We start from the raw sequence: 22,087 nt of genomic DNA on the forward strand, positions 1-22,087 counted from the left end.
TTTCCGAGATATCAGGTTACCACACATTTTATGTGGCACGGCTACAGACCACAATTATCAACTGATTTTAATGAAACTTACAGATTATTATAACATTAGTAATATCTCAAACTAGCCAAAATTTCGGCCACTTCCGGTTAGCGGTTTCGGAGATATCAGGCTACCACACAATTCATGTGGCACGGCTACAGACCACAATTATCAACCGATTTCAATGAAACTTACAGATTATAATAACATTAATAATATCTCAGCATAGCCAAAATTTCGGCCACTTCCGGTTAGCGGTTTCGGAGATATCAGGTTACCACACAATTCATGTGGCACGGCTACAGACCACAATTATCAACCGATTTCAATGAAACTTACAGATTATAATAACATTAATAATATCTCAAAATAGCCAAAATTTCGGCCACTTCCGGTTAGCGGTTTCCGAGATATCAGGTTACCACACATTTCATGTGGCACGGCTACAGACCCCAATTATCAACCGATTTCAATGAAACTTGCAGATTATAATAACATTAATAATATCTCAAACTAGCCAAAATTTCGGCCACTTCCGGTTAGCGGTTTCGGAGATATCAGGTTACCACACAATTCATGTGGCACGGCTACAGACCACAATTATCAACCGATTTCAATGAAACTTACAGATTATAATAAGAGTCTTAATATCTCAAACTAGCCAAAATTTCGGCCACTTCCGGTTAGCGGTTTCCGAGATATCAGGTTACCACATATTTCATGTGGCACGGCTACAGACCACAATTATCAACCGAGTTCAATGAAACTTACAGATTATAATAACATTAATAATATCTCAAACTAGCCAAAATTTCGGCCCCTTCCGGTTAGCGGTTTCTGAGATATCAGGTTACCACACATTTCATGTGGCACGGCTACAGACCACAATTATCAACCGATTTCAATAAAACTTAAAGATTATAATAACATTAATAATATCTCAAACTAGCCAAAATTTCGGCCACTTCCGGTTAGCGGTTTTCGACATATTTTGGCTAGTTTGAGATATTATTAATGTTATTATAATCTGTAAGTTTCGTTAAAATCGGTTGATAATTGTGGTCTGTAGCCGTGCCACATGAAATGTGTGGTAACCTGATATCTCGGAAACCGCTAACCGGAAGTGGCCGAAATTTTGGCTAGTTTGAGATAATAATACTCTTATTATAATCTGTAAGTTTCATTGAAATCGGTTGATAATTGTGGTCTGTAGCCGTGCCACATGAAATTTTGGCTAGTTTGAGATAATAATACTCTTATTATAATCTGTAAGTTTCATTGAAATCGGTTGATAATTGTGGTCTGTAGCCGTGCCACATGAAATGTGTGGTAACCTGATATCTCGTAAACCGCTAACCGGAAGTGGCCGAAATTTTGGCTAGTTTGAGCTCTTAATACTCTTATTATAATCTGTAAGTTTCATTGAAATCGGTTGATAATTGTGGTCTGTAGCCGTGCCACATGAAATGTGTGGTAACCTGATATCTCGTAAACCGCTAACCGGAAGTGGCCGAAATTTTGGCTAGTTTGAGATATTAATACTCTTATTATAATCTGTAAGTTTCATTGAAATCGGTAAATAATTGTGGTCTGTAGCCGTGCCACATGAAATGTGTGGTAACCTGATATCTCGGAAACCGCTAACCGGAAGTGGCCGAAATTTTGGCTAGTTTGAGCTCTTAATACTCTTATTATAATCTGTAAGTTTCATTGAAATCGGTTGATTATTGTGGTCTGTAGCCGTGCCACATGAAATGTGTGGTAACCTGATATCTCGGAAACCGTTAACCGGAAGTGGCCGAAATTTTGGCTAGTTTGAGATATTAATACTCTTATTATAATCTGTAAGTTTCATTGAAATCGGTTGATAATTGTGGTCTGTAGCCGTGCCACATGAAATGTGTGGTAACCTGATATCTCGGAAACCGCTAACCGGAAGTGGCCGAAATTTTGGCTAGTTTGAGATATTATTAATGTTATTATAATCTGTAAGTTTCGTTAAAATCGGTTGATAATTGTGGTCTGTAGCCGTGCCACATGAAATGTGTGGTAACCTGATATCTCGGAAACCGCTAACCGGAAGTGGCCGAAATTTTGGCTAGTTTGAGATATTAATACTCTTATTATAATCTCTAAGTTTCATTGAAATCGGTTGATAATTGTGGTCTGTAGCCGTGCCACATGAAATGTGTGGTAACCTGATATCTCGTAAACTGCTAACCGGAAGTGGCCGAAATTTTGGCTAGTTTGAGCTCTTAATACTCTTATTATAATCTGTAAGTTTCATTGAAATCGGTTGATAATTGTGGTCTGTAGCCGTGCCACATGAAATGTGTGGTAACCTGATATCTCGTAAACCGCTAACCGGAAGTGGCCGAAATTTTGGCTAGTTTGAGCTCTTAATACTCTTATTATAATCTGTAAGTTTCATTGAAATCGGTTGATAATTGTGGTCTGTAGCCGTGCCACATGAAATGTGTGGTAACCTGATATCTCGTAAACCGCTAACCGGAAGTAGCCGAAATTTTGGCTAGTTTGAGATATTAATACTCTTATTATAATCTGTAAGTTTCATTGAAATCGGTTGATAATTGTGGTCTGTAGCCGTGCCACATGAAATGTGTGGTAACCTGATATCTCGTAAACCGCTAACCGGAAGTGGCCGAATTTTTGGCTAGTTTGAGATATTATTAATGTTATTATAATCTGTAAGTTTCATTAAAATCGGTTGATAATTGTGGTCTGTAGCCGTGCCACATGAAATGTGTGGTAACCTGATATCTCGGAAACCGTTAACCGGAAGTGGCCGAAATTTTGGCTAGTTTGAGATATTAATACTCTTATTATAATCTGTAAGTTTCATTGAAATCAGTTGATAATTGTGGTCTGTAGCCGTGCCACATGAAATGTGTGGTAACCTGATATCTCGGAAACCGCTAACCGGAAGTGGCCGACATTTTGGCTAGTTTGAGCTCTTAATACTCTTATTATAATCTGTAAGTTTCATTGAAATCGGTTGATAATTGTGGTCTGTAGCCGTGCCACATGAAATGTGTGGTAACCTGATATCTCGTAAACCGCTAACCGGAAGTGGCCGAAATTTTGGCTAGTTTGAGCTCTTAATACTCTTATTATAATCTGTAAGTTTCATTGAAATCGGTTGATAATTGTGGTCTGTAGCCGTGCCACATGAAATGTGTGGTAACCTGATATCTCGTAAACCGCTAACCGGAAGTAGCCGAAATTTTGGCTAGTTTGAGATATTAATACTCTTATTATAATCTGTAAGTTTCATCGAAATCGGTTGATAATTGTGGTCTGTAGCCGTGCCACATGAAATGTGTGGTAACCTGATATCTCGTAAACCGCTAACCGGAAGTGGCCGAAATTTTGGCTAGTTTGAGATATTATTAATGTTATTATAATCTGTAAGTTTCATTAAAATCGGTTGATAATTGTGGTCTGTAGCCGTGCCACATGAAATGTGTGGTAACCTGATATCTCGGAAACCGCTAGCCGGAAGTGGCCGAAATTTTGGCTAGTTTGAGCTCTTAAAACTCTTATTATAATCTGTAAGTTTCATTGAAATCGGTTGATTATTGTGGTCTGTAGCCGTGCCACATGAAATGTGTGGTAACCTGATATCTCGGAAACCGTTAACCGGAAGTGGCCGAAATTTTGGCTAGTTTGAGATATTAATACTCTTATTATAATCTGTAAGTTTCATTGAAATCAGTTAATAATTGTGGTCTGTAGCCGTGCCACATGAAATGTGTGGTAACCTGATATCTCGGAAACCGCTAACCGGAAGTGGCCGAAATTTTGGCTAGTTTGAGCTCTTAATACCCTTATTATAATCTGTAAGTTTCATTGAAATCGGTTGATAATTGTGGTCTGTAGCCGTGCCACATGAAATGTGTGGTAACCTGATATCTCGTAAACCGCTAACCGGAAGTGGCCGAAATTTTGGCTAGTTTGAGCTCTTAATACTCTTATTATAATCTGTAAGTTTCATTGAAATCGGTTGATAATTATGGTCTGTAGCCGTGCCACATGAAATGTGTGGTAACCTGATATCTCGTAAACCGCTAACCGGAAGTAGCCGAAATTTTGGCTAGTTTGAGATATTAATACTCTTATTATAATCTGTAAGTTTCATTGAAATCGGTTGATAATTGTGGTCTGTAGCCGTGCCACATGAAATGTGTGGTAACCTAATATCTCGGAAACCGTTAACCGGAAGTGGCCGAAAGCTAGTTTGAGATATTAATACTCTTATTATAATCTGTAAGTTTCATTGAAATCGGTTGATAATTGTGGTCTGTAGCCGTGCCACATGAAATGAGACTTGTCACATGTGGCAAATAGTCTCCGGATTGTCTTACCACATGTGGCAAATAGCCCCAGCCATAGTTATTTCGATATGTACTATATACAAATAGAAAATGAATATACGTATTGGACACAAATAGAAACAAATGCCCTATAGGCCTGTTAAAATCTGTTGTAGATACAGGACAATCTTTTGTTTTTTATACAAAATACAATATACATTCCTACCTAGGTGATCTTCGCCAAATAAACAACATAATATGGTGATGAACAACACTTGACATGGTGATTTCGCGGTGTGGTTCCCGCTTGTCACTGGTGCAGGACGTATGGCCAGGTAAGGGACAACGTTCGGATGAGACGAAAGTCCCGTTTACATATTAACGTGCACGTTAAAGAACCTTTGACAGTTGGAACTCGAAATTAGAGTACACCTGGCAAATTTCCATTAAAAACCTACAGTAGACTGATTAAAACGGTCGGCCTATAATGTTGTAGGTGTGAAGTCGATCGTTTGTTAGGGTCGAATTTCTTCACATACGTTTCCTCAAAGTTACAATCTCCAAATATTATCCGGACGATAGGATAAATTCAAGTTTTACTGAACTCATTTGACTTTTCATGTAAAGTGCGACCGAGAATATTCCTTAACCACGATTCCTGGGCTTGGATACCAATCATTGTCTGAACAAAACTATAAAATACAAACACATGTTAAAACCATTTTACACGCTCCTACTTTTGTTCAAGAACACCATCCAACATTTGTATGATGACATTCGCAGGAAAATGGCCTATCGTGTGTATGGGAATTTGAACAACTGTGAAAAAGCTTGGACAAACCTGAACATGTGTATGAGTTAGTTGTATTTTACGTCCGCTTCCACCGAGGTGATATCGCAGACAAAAACCTGAACATGTGTGTGTGTGTTAGTTGTATTTTACGTCCGCTTCCACCGAGGTGATATCGCAGACAAGACCTGAACATGTTGGATATTGAACTTTGTAGGGCAGTGTTCCTAAGAAAGGCCATTGGCCTAATTTTCAACCCTTTTGAAATAAAGTTATTAGTATTATTATTATAGGGTCTTGAACTAATGAGAATGCATCTCTGGGTCACGTATTTATAGTGTATCAGTGATAAATGGAACGGCTAAACATTGAATAAATAATTTTCCAAAAACAAACGTGTTGTTAATCAAATAATTTTACTTTTATCATTTTGGGGTAATATTGGCTCATTATTTTACAGAAATGGATTGGTTGTTGATAGTATGGGTTAATAGTTGTCAGTGTTGGAATCAAGTGAGGTGACTGGAATAGCGAGACATTGACAATCACTTTTGCCGTACATATTTTGCAGGTTTTCCACGAATTAACTCATATTTATAATTGAAGTATTATGCTAGTTTTTCACAATATTAAGGTAATATGTGGTGATATTTGCTTATATTTAGCTAGTACCGGAGTGGTATTGGGTAGTATTGTGTAAGTCTCCATGCCCTTCGTGAGTAGCAGTGAGGAAGTATAATAAAAGGGTGGCGCCATTATTACGGGCCAAATGGATATACTCCAAATCTATTATTGTGTGCGCTGAATGTTCGCCCAATATCAATAGAACATTGTTTTCTTTTGTTTCACCGGAAACTTTAATGAAACGACAGAACCATAGTAAATATGTGTTATGTGTATCTATAGTTGTATCTACCCGATTTGGTGGCGTTGTGTAAGATATCTAGAAGGCGCACCGCACTGTCTAAAAGCTCGTTTCGTTCGTACTCTTTGGGAAGATGAATAAGGAAGGAGCAAAAGAACCCACGGCACTTCAGCAAATTTTAGATGTGGCTGTTCCACCTAAGAAGCTAAAGTAAACCTTCGTCCCATAGTCGCGATTGTACTGTTAAAAAGAGATCCTTCGATCGCTGGGTCACGAGCCCAGAACTCTAAGCAGAGAAAGATCACTTTCCAGTCTGGTTCCCCTTTGTCAGTGAGGGTTCGTGTATATCATTGGCTAAACGTTAAAGATCCCCTAACAGTTGGAAATCGAACTTGGAATAGCTCGTAACGCCGCTGTTCTGACGAATACCCGTCTGCATTAGCCCGATTGGTGCAGAAAAGTGTGATGGGTATATCGGTGGATTTATCTCCCTTCAGTTGAATTTTCATTCATAAGTTTTATCGTCCATTTTACGCCATAAAATGTCATACAATATTTAGCATAGTTTTACAGATATGATTATTTATTCGGTACAGGCGGCGATTTTTCTGAACGTATAAAGATCTATGCACTCTAATTCGCAGAAAGTTTGTAGGCGACAATGGCGTAATCATGTTTGAAATGGTGTGAAAAGTAAAATTTGAGTAAAATTGCAGTGCCGAAATGTACTACTTACAAAGTACTACTTACGAGTTCTATTACAATTTATGGAAGGTGATTTGCTATTCTCAGTGAATTATATTGAAATAAAAAATATTTATTTTCCTTTATTAAACCGATATATATATAACGCAAGATGAGATCTAAAAATAATAAAATCCAATTACTTGTGTTATTGATTGACAGAATGTAATCAACATGGTAAACATTCTGCATAGTTAAAGCGATGCTGCCACATAATTACACAATTGTTGGCTACAGTAATTTGTGTATTATTTTCTTTTATTCAACAGTTTTGACCATTCTGATAGGCTTTTCTGAATTTGCATATTGTAAATCAGATAATCCACTAGAAACTGTACTTCAATGGCAGCACATCGTCAGCTAAATATCACTAACCTGGCAAAGTTTATAGCATTTACCAGTTGTCTAAAATTACTGATTTAAAACAGGCCCGTCAATTTGGTTTATGGCAAGATCGATGGAATTTTAAATTACAGATTCCCCTTTCACAAAACTCTCTAGATTTAAATAGTTAATGTTTCTATTTTCAGAAGGCCTGAAATCTACAAGGTCATAGAATCAGACAGTGTCTCTTTATAGCATACAATCTGCAGTGTGCCCAAAGCTTTCCATCAATAAAATTATATTGACTCATGTCATCCTGTATATCATATTATCAGTAGAGACATTTTTTAATTCCATTGTTTACACTAGCAATGTCTGTAAGGTTAGAAATATCCCATGCTAATATCATGCAGTGGAATACGCGGCGGGTGTTTTCAGGAATTTGAGCAGAGGGGGGTCCAAGATTGAGTAATAATAATAATAATAATAATAATGAGACAGTCGCGTGACAGCGTGAGGTGTGGGGATTACCCGAGAATTTTATAAAACCAGAAGCTCTGAGATAATAGTTCTAGGGCCACGAGCAATGGTTGAATATCGGTTGAAAGCCAACATTTACATTACAACATAGTATTTAAAAGGGGCTTCAACTAAAATAATCTCAATATGCTAGTTTTCATTACACTATGACTACCGACCCGTACTTCGTTCACAAATATTCTTCTAAACTCTGTAGTTCGATGATGTGGTCAAAAAGTTTTCCTTTTAAAATTCTATAATTTTGCCTTAACGCCTTCAATTGGGTGCTGCAGAATTTCAATTTTGTTTACGCCTTTCTTTGTGGGGCACCATGCCACCCCGCATGTAGAGCACAAAACTAGGAAACAAAAGGCATGCATGGAAATAGCATGTTATCCATCAACTGACAGTAAAATGTAAGAGTATATATAAGGAATATATCGTTTTGGTAGTTAATGTTCACAAAGGTGGGGATAAAATCAAACTTAACGGCTATAAATGTAGACATTGTCAAAATTCAGATAATGGGAATGTTTACAGAATTATGAATGAAGTGATGCAACATGACGTCACGACTATTAAAGACGTATATTATACGAAAAAAATTGAAAAAAAAAACTTACGTCGGCCTTTGTGAAACAGGCGTAAATATTTCGGGGTTTTGGGGGGGGGGGTATTTTTTTGGGGGGTGGGGGGTGGGGGGAATTGGGGAAGGGGGGGTCATAAGTTTTTCTTAGGGTAAGTTTTTCTCTGAAAGTTACGAACTTTATTCGTATCGAATAACCATAATGCCTTTATCTCTATCTCCATACGTGAATTGATGTGATTACCGGACTATAAAAATGTTTTAGCCTATAGACAAAGCTGTGACTTTGAAATGCACACATCACATCTGTATTATTTCAAACGCATTAAACGACATTCTATCGAATAATTCAATTATGCGGACAGAGGAGTAGAAAAAAGTATTTTTGTGAAAATACATCACTATAGAACGAACGGTGTTCGTTGACAATGCAGATAGCCCTGTATGGCATAACACTCATTAACAATGCTTTACTTTTGTTTGTTCTTCTCAAAATTTTAATGTCGACGTAAAGTTTTCACATAATAAATTATAGGAAATTATTTTTGGCGTAGTCTCTCCCCCATACAGCTACTATATCCCTGTTCTGCGTAAAAGTGAATAGTGATTGTGTATGGTAGGTTGTATGTTAGCTTAGTGATAGATACAATGTCTATTTGTATTAACCTAGTCAATAGACTAACTGAAGATTAACAAACTTAACTCAAGTACTTCAACTTCATACTTGTGGCGGATTACCAACAGATAGATTTTAGGCGGATTAACGGAAGGAGGGGTGTGAATATCGACGGCAGTATAGAATATGAAGAGCAGTTTGCAATTTGATCGAATCTAAAGAATAATTTATAAAGAACCTACTCTTGTGTTGAAAAAACTTTTTAAATACATTATTTAATACGTTATATGAAGAGATCAAACAAAATATTCAAAAATTTGTGAACAAAGTAAATTCAGGAATACGATGATTTTATAATCTGAACTTTCAAATGAAAACTAAACTCAAAAACCGTACACCAATCTACAGAGAGTAAACAATTGTTGTACCTACAGACAGCTTTCTGAACTGTGAAATTTTTGGAACAAACTGAATAACAGGTAAGAATCACACAACGTAACATTTTCTGTAAACTATAGAAATGAAATGGGGTTTGACGTCCTACTTTTCTGCGCCGACTGGGATAATGTGCTGTGTGACAGTGACAGAGTGACACTTTCTGTAAATTACATGTAATTCTATAATTCTACGGGTAAAGACGGGAGGGTGAGCTATGGTTGTTCCTGTAATGGGAACTGACTGATTGTAAGTCCTGTTTCGAGGAGGGTGTAGGTGGCATTCATTCTGACTTAATAATATCGTTATTTTAAATATTAGACCTAAAATGACTGGTAGACATCGGCCCTCTAAAAATAGTTTTGAATTCTGAACGTCGTGCGCGATTCGGGTTATGCACACAGTTTCTGGAACGCACGATACCACTTAGTCTTCTCGTGTACTTAAACATTTCAGATGTCGACAATGTTATGATGTGTCGTAATGGGTGTATATTACACGGGCGTGATTTGGCAGGTGACAAACTGTCAACAATCATGTCAAACAATAGATACAATTGTAAATAAAAAGGAATAATAAATACAGTTGTCATGTAAAAAAAACCATTTTAATATGCAAACAAAAAACATTTTAATATGCAAACAAAAAAAAAACAAAAAAACACCAATAAAGAGAAAACTCACACGGGCAGTCTTCTTATTTCTTTTAATAGTCAAACAATATATGAACGAGTTTCATAAATTTCTATGACTGAATGGATTTGTCAAACTAATATTGTCGGTGATTTATCTATTACATATTAAAATCTAATTCCATGTTAATAGTTCAAACACAACAATATTAAAACCAGATTCTATATAGTTTAATATAGATTCACACGATCAACAATAACCATTGTTGTTTTATATTTACAACATAAAACATGTATTTGCGCTACTTGTCTTCGATCTTTGTACATATTAGACGGTCTGGACTACATGTACATGTATAAAGACTAGTGCAATAGGCAGGTATACTCTATAGAACCCTCCTGCCACCAGGTCTTTTTGAGACATGATGATCCTAAACCTAACCCAGGAGCACCCTATCACCTATCCACACCACCCTCCAATTCTTAGAATAAATGAATGAATGAAATAGGGTATAGCGTCCTACTAACTGTGGTTCATAGTGTAGCTTTAAACAATAGATAGAATTCTATTTTTAAAGTTTTTATATCCATATCTGAATGTTGATATTTTAATCTGTAATGGAAGTCTTTCGAATCCCCAAAATAAAAAAAAAATAACACATAAATTTAACCCAATTGACTACTTTATTTGACCTACATCAAAGGGGTTTAGTTCCTTATTAAATACCACAACATAAATTTGGGCTATTATAGTACATGTATTTTGATTTTATTTAATTTAGTTAGCTGTTGTCCTCGATTGTTCTGGACACACCCCGACTGCGCCAGTCTATAATACCACTCTTCTTCTTCATCCGGGCTAATGAAGACGGGTATACGCCATGCCGTGTGTTATGAGGGGAAAAAAATTCTAAAATAAAGAGAAATGAAAAGTGCTCTTTAAAAAGTATGTTAGAAAATTTGAGAGGGGTTCACTTGTCCGAGAGTGGACTATAGTCCGTGGGTGCACTAGTCCGCCTCTTTAAAAAAAATAGTATATGGGTATCAAAAAAAAATCAGCAGGTATGGTGGCCGATTGGTATCATGTCGTGATGTCGTTGTGTAGTCATTCATAATGTGACAACCCGATATCACGACATTTTAACCCCACACCACGACAACCCGACATCTCGACATTTTAACCCAACAATACGACATGTCGTATTTTCCTATGTCGTGATGTCGGGTTGTCGGCCATCCTCCGCTCAATATACAGTTTGATTATGTACACTGGTCCTGTTGTTGGTCAAGTAAATTACCCGGGATTTTCAGCGTGGTTTCTCCCTTTCGGTAGTACATATTGGCTTGCACATAAAACAACCCTTCTCAGTTGGAATTCGATGGAGAAATGCCACTGTCCCAAGAATATTTTCTTCGTAGCACTCGGCATAGCGTATGCTGATTGGTGCAGAAAAGTAGGAAAAGTAAAAGAAATTAAATGGGGTTCAACGTCCATCTGCTCTGCTCCGAGTGGGCGAATGAAGACGGGCATGCGCTATACGGTGTACTATAAGGGAAACTTTGCCCGGATAGCGGCGCTACCGGCCTACTCTTATACTGAATGCAATCAATTCTTGGAAAAATGGCTACATACCATTGTTAGTGTGGGTGCATTGCGTACATACCATTGTCAGGATTGGTGCATTATATTGCATTGTCGGGGTTGATGTATTACATTTCATTGTCGGTCGGGGTTTGTGGTTTACGTTTCATTGTCAGTGTGGGTGCGTTACATTTCATTGTCAGGGTATGTGCGTTAGTATTATTCTCAGAGTTCGTAACGAGTGTGCATTTACATGTGATCATCAATCGTAAAAATGACAATAATAGATATCGGCGGACTAGTGCACCCGCGGATTAATGAGCATTCCCCGAAAATTTAACAAAACTTCAAGTTTAAAAAATCTCTTGGCGTCGATGTTATTTGAATAAATCGTGCACAAATGTTTTTGGTTTGAGTACAATTGATTTGTAGTCCTGGAGTGCTGTGTTTATAAACTCTATATAGGCATATGACTTTTATTCTGACATGTTGCTCTTTAACGAAATTCTGAATCCAAATCATATACTAAATAGAAACTGAACTGGGATCATTTAGTTAAACCCAACACACAACAAACCCATAGCTGAATAACCCAATGTAGTGTAGCCTGTATTAAATAGCCGTTTATTATTATCAATACAATCATATGGATTTTTTTATATTAAATTCTCACAATAGACAAAACACAATAGAAATAATAAAAAAAAATGAACTAGATAGTATTTTATGACATGCCTACCATTGACCTCAGTACGTAAAAGCAGAAAATGCAGGTATACAATACACAATACAAGTATTCATTGAACAGTTTTGTTTGCTACTTTCTATTTCTATCAGTTTTTAGTGTCGAATTAAACGTCAGTTTAGTACACCACATCCTAAACGCGAATGTCGGCCATTTTTAAGTCTAATACACGTCTAAGCTCGAACCACAAATGATTTTAAATCTGCCAAAAAAATCTAGTGACAGCAATCCTAGTAGATTACCCCCACTCAGTGAGATCATATACGATTATAACCGGAAGACAAAAGGCATAATTTCAATAGGACGTGAATTATCTGGGTTCTTGATTTTTTCACAATTCAACGAAAAGATCTCTTTTGTAACAGCAGGAATCACACCCAGGGAAATATTCCAGTCCGGTACAGTCGTTAGAACCATGCGATGCCTTCCTGCCGTGGAAGTCAAGTCATAAGAGAACTGAAATATAAACTATGGTCATCTGTTTAGCAAAAGGTAGACTGTAACGAAAACTAGTAAGAAGCTGGTGCTGGTCAATACGATCCAGCAATCATGACGTGACGGAATACACTTTGATGGCGTTTTTATCGAGGAAGATGAAGTCTACCGTGCCATATATACCACATTGTTGGGAGTTATTAAAGCGAGTTTTCAAAAAAAAACCCAAGACATCTTATTAATAAGACCTGAAGAAAAAAAAATCAACTGACATAGACGGGGAAGCCTTTAATTCTTTTAAACCAGACTATAGTTTATTTGTTAATTTGTTTTTATTTCCAAGTTTAATTATTTGGGCGATTTACGAACATTAACAAAATACAAGAGTTACGCAGATTTTGAGAAGTAATAAAGTATAAAACTGTTCTCTTAATTCATTATCAAGTTCATATAGAGATTTTATAAGAAAGGTAAATTGTGAATAAAACACTTTACATCTACAGTATAAAGTGTTAATATGAATTTTAATAACTCTATATTACCTGCTCAACATCTTTAATATGGTTTGTATATTAGAATCAAGTACGGGTTTATTGTCCAATATAATACATCATACTACAATATATATATATATATATATATATATCGAGCATTGCATGCAGTGGACCTTGTCTGCTTATTGGCGGAATCCAGTCCAGAAATTAGTAATAAAACAATTTTATGAGAGTCACCCAACAGAGAAATGGTAGTTTGTCTTCCATGTTCATTGTTATTACAGTTTTCATCATATTTATACCTTGCATGTTAGCTACATTTTCTATTGATAAGCAAGAATGGTATCTATAGGACTATAGAGCTAATATTGATATACAGTATACTCTAAGATAAAAGGCCATATACTTACTAGATATATGTATTGTTCGGGTGTAATCTACCAATGGTAAATAACGTTGTCATCACGCTCAACTGATATTACTAGAAGGTCAGATTAAGGTCGCATACAGGTGAAAGTAGATAATGATGGTGTAATTAAGGAAGTTGAGATGGTCAATTAACTCTTAATAAATTAGTTTATAAAATTCACACATAGATAATAGCTAATCTTACTCATATTTCATATGGTTTATTTCGGAGGGAGTGATAATCGAGCAATTAGGGCAACGGTTTCTCGACTGTCTCTAGTTTTAGACCTAAAGAATCTACGAATATTTTAATCCCGATTCCGACTTGTTAGGTCCAGCCCATGCCATACTGACCAAGAAAGCGTTGCCCAGTATTTCAGATTGAACAAAAGACGCCAAAGCGTGTACATATTGGTGTACATGTTAAGGAATCGATGGCATGAAGACTAGGCGGACCATAGTAAATTTGCTCAAAAGTGAGGCGCATTCCATTCGTATAATATATTCAACCAATCGAGTTATAATTATTTTACATAATGACTGACGAGCCATTAATTTTGGCGGTAAAACAAAAAGTTGTCAGATCATCAAATTATAGTCCTATACTTCCCTACGATAATAGATTTCCAAATAATGACAAGACTCGTGGACGTAACGGAACTCTTTCTGGGCGCTCATCTCTAATTTTCCACCCGTCTTCATTACCCATGAAAAGTAGTTCTTGAAATCCCAATTCATTTAATTTCATTTCATGTCTAAAGGATATTATTCGATACCTTTTGTAAACTTGGCAAGAGGAAATAAAGACATGGTAATATCCTGCAAAACTCGATAGCTTTCCGTTGGTATATTTTTTAAAACGTATTGGGTTACTATGGGTTAGAATGAAAGTGGTCCAATATAAACTTATTTATATAGTTTTCAACCGTAATCTTACTCAATGCCCACGTGAACCAAAGTCAACCAATCAATCAGACCGCTGCAACTGCATTCACAAAACCCGAGAAATTTCACTTGCCGAGAAATTAATGAAACAAACGTTGCATATAAAGTGGTTTATTACACTGCTTTTAAATGTTTTTAATTTAATTTAAATAAATTTCCATTCCCGAAAAATTGATGAAACAAATAATGATTGATGCTCGAGAATTGTCGCACAATGCCTTCAGAGTGACTGCAGACCAAATAGTCAGCGGATTTTGTTTTCTTTCACTTTATTCGTCTGCCTGAAAAATCTGCTTGCCCGAATGTTGAGGGCCATACACCCAACAACCCTCACCCTCGGCTCATACACCTCTGATCACTGTCATTTTAAACCATACTTGTTGGAAAAGGAAGCCATGGTGGCTAAGTGAGTAAGACACTGACTCGCTGTACTGCGGGTTCGCTCCCGGCGTAATTGGCCAAAAAAGTTCATCGGGATTTTCCGGTGTGGTTTCCCCATGTCAGTGGTGCAGGACAGTTGGCCTGACAAGGACAGCTGTCTAGTCGTTCGGATGGGACAAAAAAAACGGAGGTCCCGTGTACACATTGGCCCGCACGTAAAAGATCCCTTGACTGTTGGAATTCGATGTAAGAGTAGTCCGTAGCACCGCTATCCGGAAAAATATCCCTCATAGCACACTGTATGGCGTATGCCCTTCTTCACTGGCCCAGTAGGAGCAGAACAGTGGGACGTTAAATCCCATTTCATTTCATTTGATTTTATTTGTTGGAAAAGAAACGTTAAACAAAGTTTTTAAAGCTTTTGACTCGTTTGGTCGAAATTCTTCATAGCACACATACCCTTGATAACCCTTGTAAAAAAAGTTGTTCTAAGACGATTACACGCGTTAGACCATTCGGTAACACAACTCCCCCATTAGTTGAAGATATTCACCTATGTGAACACGAGTCGATAATAAATTTCGTTTTAAACATTTTAAAGAGAAAATGACAAACGAATCAACAAATTAAATTAAACAAACTCTTCCATTTTCCCCATAATTCAAAGAGACTATGCCCTTTAATATGATAATTTAGCACTTTGTTTTATTATCGTTTAGTATGTTATATGTTTACTATAATTGGTATTATATTACAGGTTACTGCCATTCAAGATGTCTAAAATGTCTACAGATAAATTAACAGAACAAGCAGTAAAACAGCATGATAATATCCACCCAACATACAAAGCCAGTTCCCTGTCCCCGACAAGACAGAGATCGGTAATTATTTTTTTTTAAAGTTGTGGGAGGAGGGATTGATGTGTCTTTAAACCAATAACCGTTGTCTTCAAATTCCAGGTCCAAACTGTAAATTCGGTTTGTTATTAATTGTTATAATTAGTTAGGGGAGTTTGTACGTTGTAGAAAGATCTTATATATAAATATTTGGAAAGGTTGATTGTTTGAATGTTGGTGTCAAATCATATGTCCAATATGGGCCTAAACCGTATTGTATTTTATGTAATCGTATTGTCCTTATCGTGACCCATAGAAGAAACCAGCTCAACAATTATTATCTTTAAAAGCCCTAGCCATCAAAGTTTCTGGAATTCTTTTTTTTTCTTCCTTAATCCCGTCTTGTATACTATTGTATATCTCTATAAGATAGTGTAGACCAATAGGTATGTTTCTCGATATGAGTATCATTTAACTGACTGTAATGGTATATGTGGTGTGGACATTTTATCGTTGATAGGTAATTTATAAACTATTCAACACAATGAGTGCACCTTAGAAGTAGTATTCTATTGAATGTCATTGATGACTTACTTGAGTGAAATTGATAACCCTGGACCTAACGGCATAATATTACACCTCTTAGTACACCTTTAGGTATAAGCCCTGGACGATGTACATGTATAAGTAATAGGATATAACTGTTGTTTAAAATGCAACCATTAAGTGATAGCCTTGGATTACAATTTCGCAGAATATTTAGTTTGTGGTGATTTTCAGAATAAAACATTTTTGTGGTTTATTGTATGTACATGGTGCCACAATAGTACCCATCAATATTATCTCTTTGTGTGTTAGGCGTATCATCATCGGTCGTAAACTATAGATAATCTAAAATCCATTGATGAGTATATCTTTTATGGATGTCAAATTCAGGTTGTTTAGTAGAACTGTGATGCGCCACTAATCGATGTTAATGTCAATGAACGAATAATCGATCTAGACAGTATCGATGTTTGTTCTGCTTTTCGAAAATAAGTTGTGTGTCTGTGATATGTTTATTCTTTAAGGAGTTTATGAATACTATAAAATGGTAAGTAATGTTTAAGTAGTCTAATGGACCAGTTTTATCGTTTCCTTATCGGTACTTGATAAATACAAAGTTGTAAAATATACTCGACCAGATCTACTTTTATTTTTAATAGCGGTTGTAGAAATGCCAGGGTTGAGAATTTCTTTTGTTTATAGGTGATTTGGTTTCTAAGGCAGACAAAATTGAATCTTTGTTTACATTATTAGAGATCGTATCCATTTGGTGGATATGTATTTCGCTTATATCCTTTCAATGTAGATGACAAACAAAATATGTTGAGATATATGAAGCGATAGATAATTAGTTCTGTGATGTCGATATAGGAAGTAATGGTTCTATTAATGTGTTCATTCCCAGGAAGTAAACGAATAATTATGTGATGGAGTTTCTTATTTGGTTGATCTGATTGTAAATGCCTCCAGTGTTACCCAGTCTTTAGTTGTGTTATACATGATCATATTTCTGTTTCCGATTTGACTGATTTTCAATCTGACGTTTTTTGTATTCTTGACGTTTTAATTGTTTTAAAGTTATATGCTATTGCTAGCATCTCTTATTCCATCGGACTATAGTAGTTATGAAATAAAGCTCTGAATATGTTGGAGATACTTACTACTAGGAAAAGTTTATATGCCGAATCTCTCAGGGTAGGCTTAATTAAAACATTAATAGACTTCAATACACGTTTAGTGCCAGACACTTAAAATACGTTTGAACACAGGTCCCTCTCTAAACAATAAAATTCTAATGGGTGTTGTACACGGCGCAAACTATATTATATGTATGTATATATACATTTATATATATATATATTCTCGTACAAATTGCCTCTGGTCTAATTCATGGGTGTCAATTGTTCACGTAGCGTATAGCTTTTCCCACAAAATAAATATGCGAGAACTAAACTCGTCTAATGCAGGGTGTTTTCTGGCTTCAAATGACATACTCTCTAGACAATCAGGTGTCTTAGGTATTGAATGGATTAGACTATGTCCGCCATATCTGTGTTAAACTAACAATCGAAATTTCGTTTATTATAGTGGCAATGGAACATGACAGTCGAAAATACCAGCTGTGGAGTTTCCATCTGCCAATGATCATCAATTTAAGGCTATTTAATGACTTCGCTTAAAATAGAGTAATGTGACTGAGATTTTCAATACATTCATTTCTCATTATTTAATTATCAACAATTATAACAAAAATGGTCGACATAGTGTATCTTTAAATAAACATTTTGTTTGTTCAACTATAAATGAATCAACTGAAGTCGTTATTGGAATTGATGGGTCATTCTTCTCTTTGCAGCAAAGTCAAGTGAGTAAACCTGATGAGGGGGGTTTAAACATAAGAAGACGGTCCAGATTGATCAGTATGACAGAATCAAATTCTGGCAGAACGCAAATCAGGTCCAATCCTGGTTTGTCTATCTTTAGGCTTGTCGCTGGTGCTAGAGCGTGGCAGCAAAAAGCTAGGCTTAATTCAAGACGGAACTCAAGGCCTATAATTAAACAGGAAAACACGTATAGACTAGAGCCTAATGAAGATGAAAAGTTTCAACCAGAAAAAGTTACCAATATGCTAAAAGATATCCTCGAATCAAGGCTACACGATATGACATACAATGCTGCTATCTGTAAAAAATTGTCCGTCGATCTTAGTGCCTTTATCAAATCTAAAGTTAAGTCCTTAGATTTTCCTCGATATAAGTATGTGTGTACAGTAACTATAATGGAGAAGTTAGGCCAGGGCATGCAGAATGCAAGTCGATGCGTTTGGAACACGGACGTTGATCGTTTTGCTACTTATACCTACACAAATTCAAGTTTGGTAGCGGTAGCTCATGTACACGCAGTATATTTTGAATAATTAAAATTGATTGGGGTCACAAAAACTTAATGTGGCCTACATGCATCATATAGATGTTCATGTGTCACTACATTCCGAAAGATTAAAGTTTAGGTGGTGATCAGTCGATCAGATAAAGTTACTCTATCATTAATCAAACTTGTGTACATGTGTAGCCTTTTATTATACTATTTTAATAAATATTGGTATTAATACATTGCTTAATTTTTAGATACTCACGAATGATGCTATGTTCTATACATGACACTGAAGTTATGAATACACTTTATTCAAATAGTCATTTCAAATAGTCATCTAATTTCTCAAGTAGTTTTGGGTATCAAGCAAGATGAGGGACATGATGCATATTCACAAGATGTTACACCATGATGATGCTCCTTCCTTTTCCAAAGTAAAGAGGTGGGTGGGCTACGGAATTTAAGCGCGACAGAGAGAGCCTTGACGATGACCCACGTCCTGGAAGGCCATCAACAGCAACCATTCAAGTAAACATTATCCGGTTGCTTGACATTGTTATGACTGATCTACGATTGACCACACGACATATTGCCAATCAGTCCAGCTGTATTGAAAAAGATAACTCCATCAATCACAAGCCCTCTCACTAAACTTTTTAATCTTTCATTAGAACTCTAATTATTACCTGATATCTGGAGGACTTCACATATCATTGCAGCGTATAAAGGAAAGGGTGATCCGCAGTTCCCTGAAAACTATAGACCAATTTCATTAACATGTTCATTGTGTAAAATACTAGAGAAAATCTTATTCAAAAATCTTTTATAATTTTATAAAAGAAAATAACCTGTTATATAAGTATCAGTCTGGTTTTCAACCTAACGATTCTACAATAAACCAACTTTTAGAAATTTATGATGTTATAATTAGTAATCTTGATAAAGGAAAGCAAATTCGATTTATATTTTGTGATGTATCAAAAGCGTTTGACAAAGTTTGGCATATAGGCTTATTGTCTAAATTAAAACAATATGGAGTTAATGAAATATTATGTAAATGGATTGAACACTATTTAAGTAATAGACAACAATGCGTAGTTTTAGAAGGTTTCAAATCAAACTATTTGTATACTGATTCTGGAGTCCCCCAGGGAAGTGTGCTGGGTCCTTTCCTATTTTTAATTTATTTAAATGATATCTCCGATAATATTACTAACAACATAAGGCTATTCGCCGATGATACTTCACTTTTTACCATTATTCATAATGATCCTCTAAGTAGCGCGAACTCTATGACTGAAGATCTGAATATTATCTCATCGTGGGCTAAACAATGGTGTATAACTTTTAACCCCAATAAAACTAAAGATATTATTTTTACTAGGAAAAATACAATCCATCCAGACGTTATTTTTGAAAATACAAAAGTTGAAAACGTAACTACTCATTGTCATTTGGGAATAACATTTCAGTCTAATGCATTATGGTCAAAACACATTTCAAATATATACCAGAAAGCTTGTGGTCGACTAAATATTTTGCGTATACTGAAATACAAAATTAACAGAATTTCACTTAACAAAATATATCTTGCTTTTATTCGTCCGATTTTAGAATATGCCGATATTGTATGGGATAACTGTTCAAAGAAGGATTCTGATCTATTAGAAAGTGTTCAAACTGAAGCAGGTAGAATAATAACTGGCCTTAGAAGAAATTCATCTAAAAACAATTTATACAAAGAGCTTGGTTGGGAATCATTGTCTAATCGCAGAATAAAACACAAATTAATTTACTTATACAAAATAAAGAATAACCTAAGTCCCACTTATCTATCTGAAGCCTTTAAAAAATTTGAACCGTCTGTATCAAATTATAACCTTCGAAATGAAAATCTGAACCTCAATCTACCATTTTGTAAAACGAGTTCATATTCTAATAGTTTCTTTCCCTGCACAATTAAACTTTGGAACAACTTACCTGAAAATATTAAAACTTCACAAACGTTAAGTACATTCAAATTAGGCCTTTCACGCGTGTATCCTTTAATTAGACCACTACTATATTATAATACTGGAAATAGGAAAGAGAATATTATCCATTGCCAATTAAGAAATAAAGCTAGTAACTTAAATAATCACTTATTCTACCATTTTATTAGTGACACAAAGATGTGCCCTAGGTGTAATTCTGCAGACGAAGATAATTACCATTATTTTTTCATATGTCCAGCCTACTCTGCCCCAAGAAAAATTCTAAAAAATAATCTACACCACCTTAATCAAAATGTTACAATTGACCTGATCCTATATGGCAACCCCTCTCTTTCAGATAATACCAATTCCAACATATTTGAAATAGTGCAAAAATACATAAAAGACACCAAGATATTTTAAAACTTTAACATTTAAAACTTAAAATTACACTTCAAAATGTATATATGTTTGTTACTCACTGTCTGTACATATGTCACCACTGTATTGTAAACATAAGATTTAACTATTTTATATGTTTGGAGAGAACTTATATAGGCCTTGCCTGTTGTTCAATCCAATTCAGTTTATTGAATAAAATATTGTTTAAACTATATTGCCACTCAGAGGGGTTGAGCACATTATCGCCAACGAGTTAAGAATGACAAAGGTGTCTGCAAGATGGGTACCAGAGCTCTTGACTTCGGATCAGAAATGTGTCAGATTCGTAACGTCCCGTGTGACAATCTGCGCGGTTTTAAAGTAGATCCTGATAATATTTTGGCCAGATATGTAACCATGGATGAGATCTGTTCCCAAAAATGAAAAAGGAACTAGTCGGTCGTCATTTTCCTAGTAATGATGACGTCATCTGTGAACGACTTTTTTTTGGGGGGTGGGGGCTGAAGAAATTGATTCCTTCCTGACCGGAATCCAGGCCTCGCGAAGTTGACTATGCAGATGGACTTAGGCATTTTCAGCCAGCCCTCGTACTTTATTGATGGAGGGGGCTGTTTCTAGAGGAAATGAAACAGCTCAATTATTTTGTCTTGGCGGACGCCGCCTAACCATCGGCTGGCTACGCAAATGACTTAATGAAATTCAAATATGCCATATTTAAGCCGTGAAATAATCCAACTTTGTGTTGAATGGACACTCAGGTCCATAATGTCTAGAACTGGTTTATCCTGTTGCTTCATTGTTTTTGTTCACTGTTTAGTCGGAATAATAAAAGGCAATGACGTATTCGAGTTTATAAGAGGTGCAAGAATACAAAGAAGTACGCGGGTAGCTGACTGGTACTTTACGAGAGAGGTCCAAGGCAAGTAATTATAAGTATGAATGCTTATCCTAGAAATATAACGTTACGATATAGTATCCACAATGCATTTAATGAAAATGTTCGGGTAAAAGAGTCATTGTCTTTTACACAAATTTGAATTCTTATAAACTGGCATGCGTATATAAGTATGCTCTTTCTATACAGTAAACACCA

General features: G+C 35.9%; 1 protein-coding gene across 1 annotated transcript; it reads left to right on the forward strand.

The window, feature by feature from the left end:
* The first annotated feature begins 8,797 nt into the window (after positions 1–8,797).
* Positions 8,798–18,942, forward strand: LOC126823919 (dynein light chain Tctex-type 5-B). The gene is made up of 3 exons (XM_050552988.2): positions 8,798–9,287; positions 15,622–15,745; positions 18,102–18,942. Exons 2-3 carry the CDS (start codon positions 15,638–15,640, stop codon positions 18,660–18,662), a joined length of 669 nt encoding a protein of 222 aa, XP_050408945.2. The 5' UTR covers positions 8,798–9,287; positions 15,622–15,637; the 3' UTR covers positions 18,663–18,942.
* Positions 18,943–22,087: the final 3,145 nt, after the last annotated feature.

Source organism: Patella vulgata, chromosome 6, assembly GCF_932274485.2.
Source record: "Patella vulgata chromosome 6, xgPatVulg1.2, whole genome shotgun sequence".
NCBI lineage: Eukaryota > Metazoa > Mollusca > Gastropoda > Patellidae > Patella > Patella vulgata.

Coding starts and splice junctions, on each gene's coding strand:
- LOC126823919 (XM_050552988.2), top strand. CDS start 15,638: ATGTCTAAAATGTCTACAGATAAATTAACAGAACAAGCAGTAAAACAG. Junction 15,746..18,101: donor CCCCGACAAGACAGAGATCG/GTAATTATTTTT, acceptor TTCTCTTTGCAG/CAAAGTCAAGTGAGTAAACC.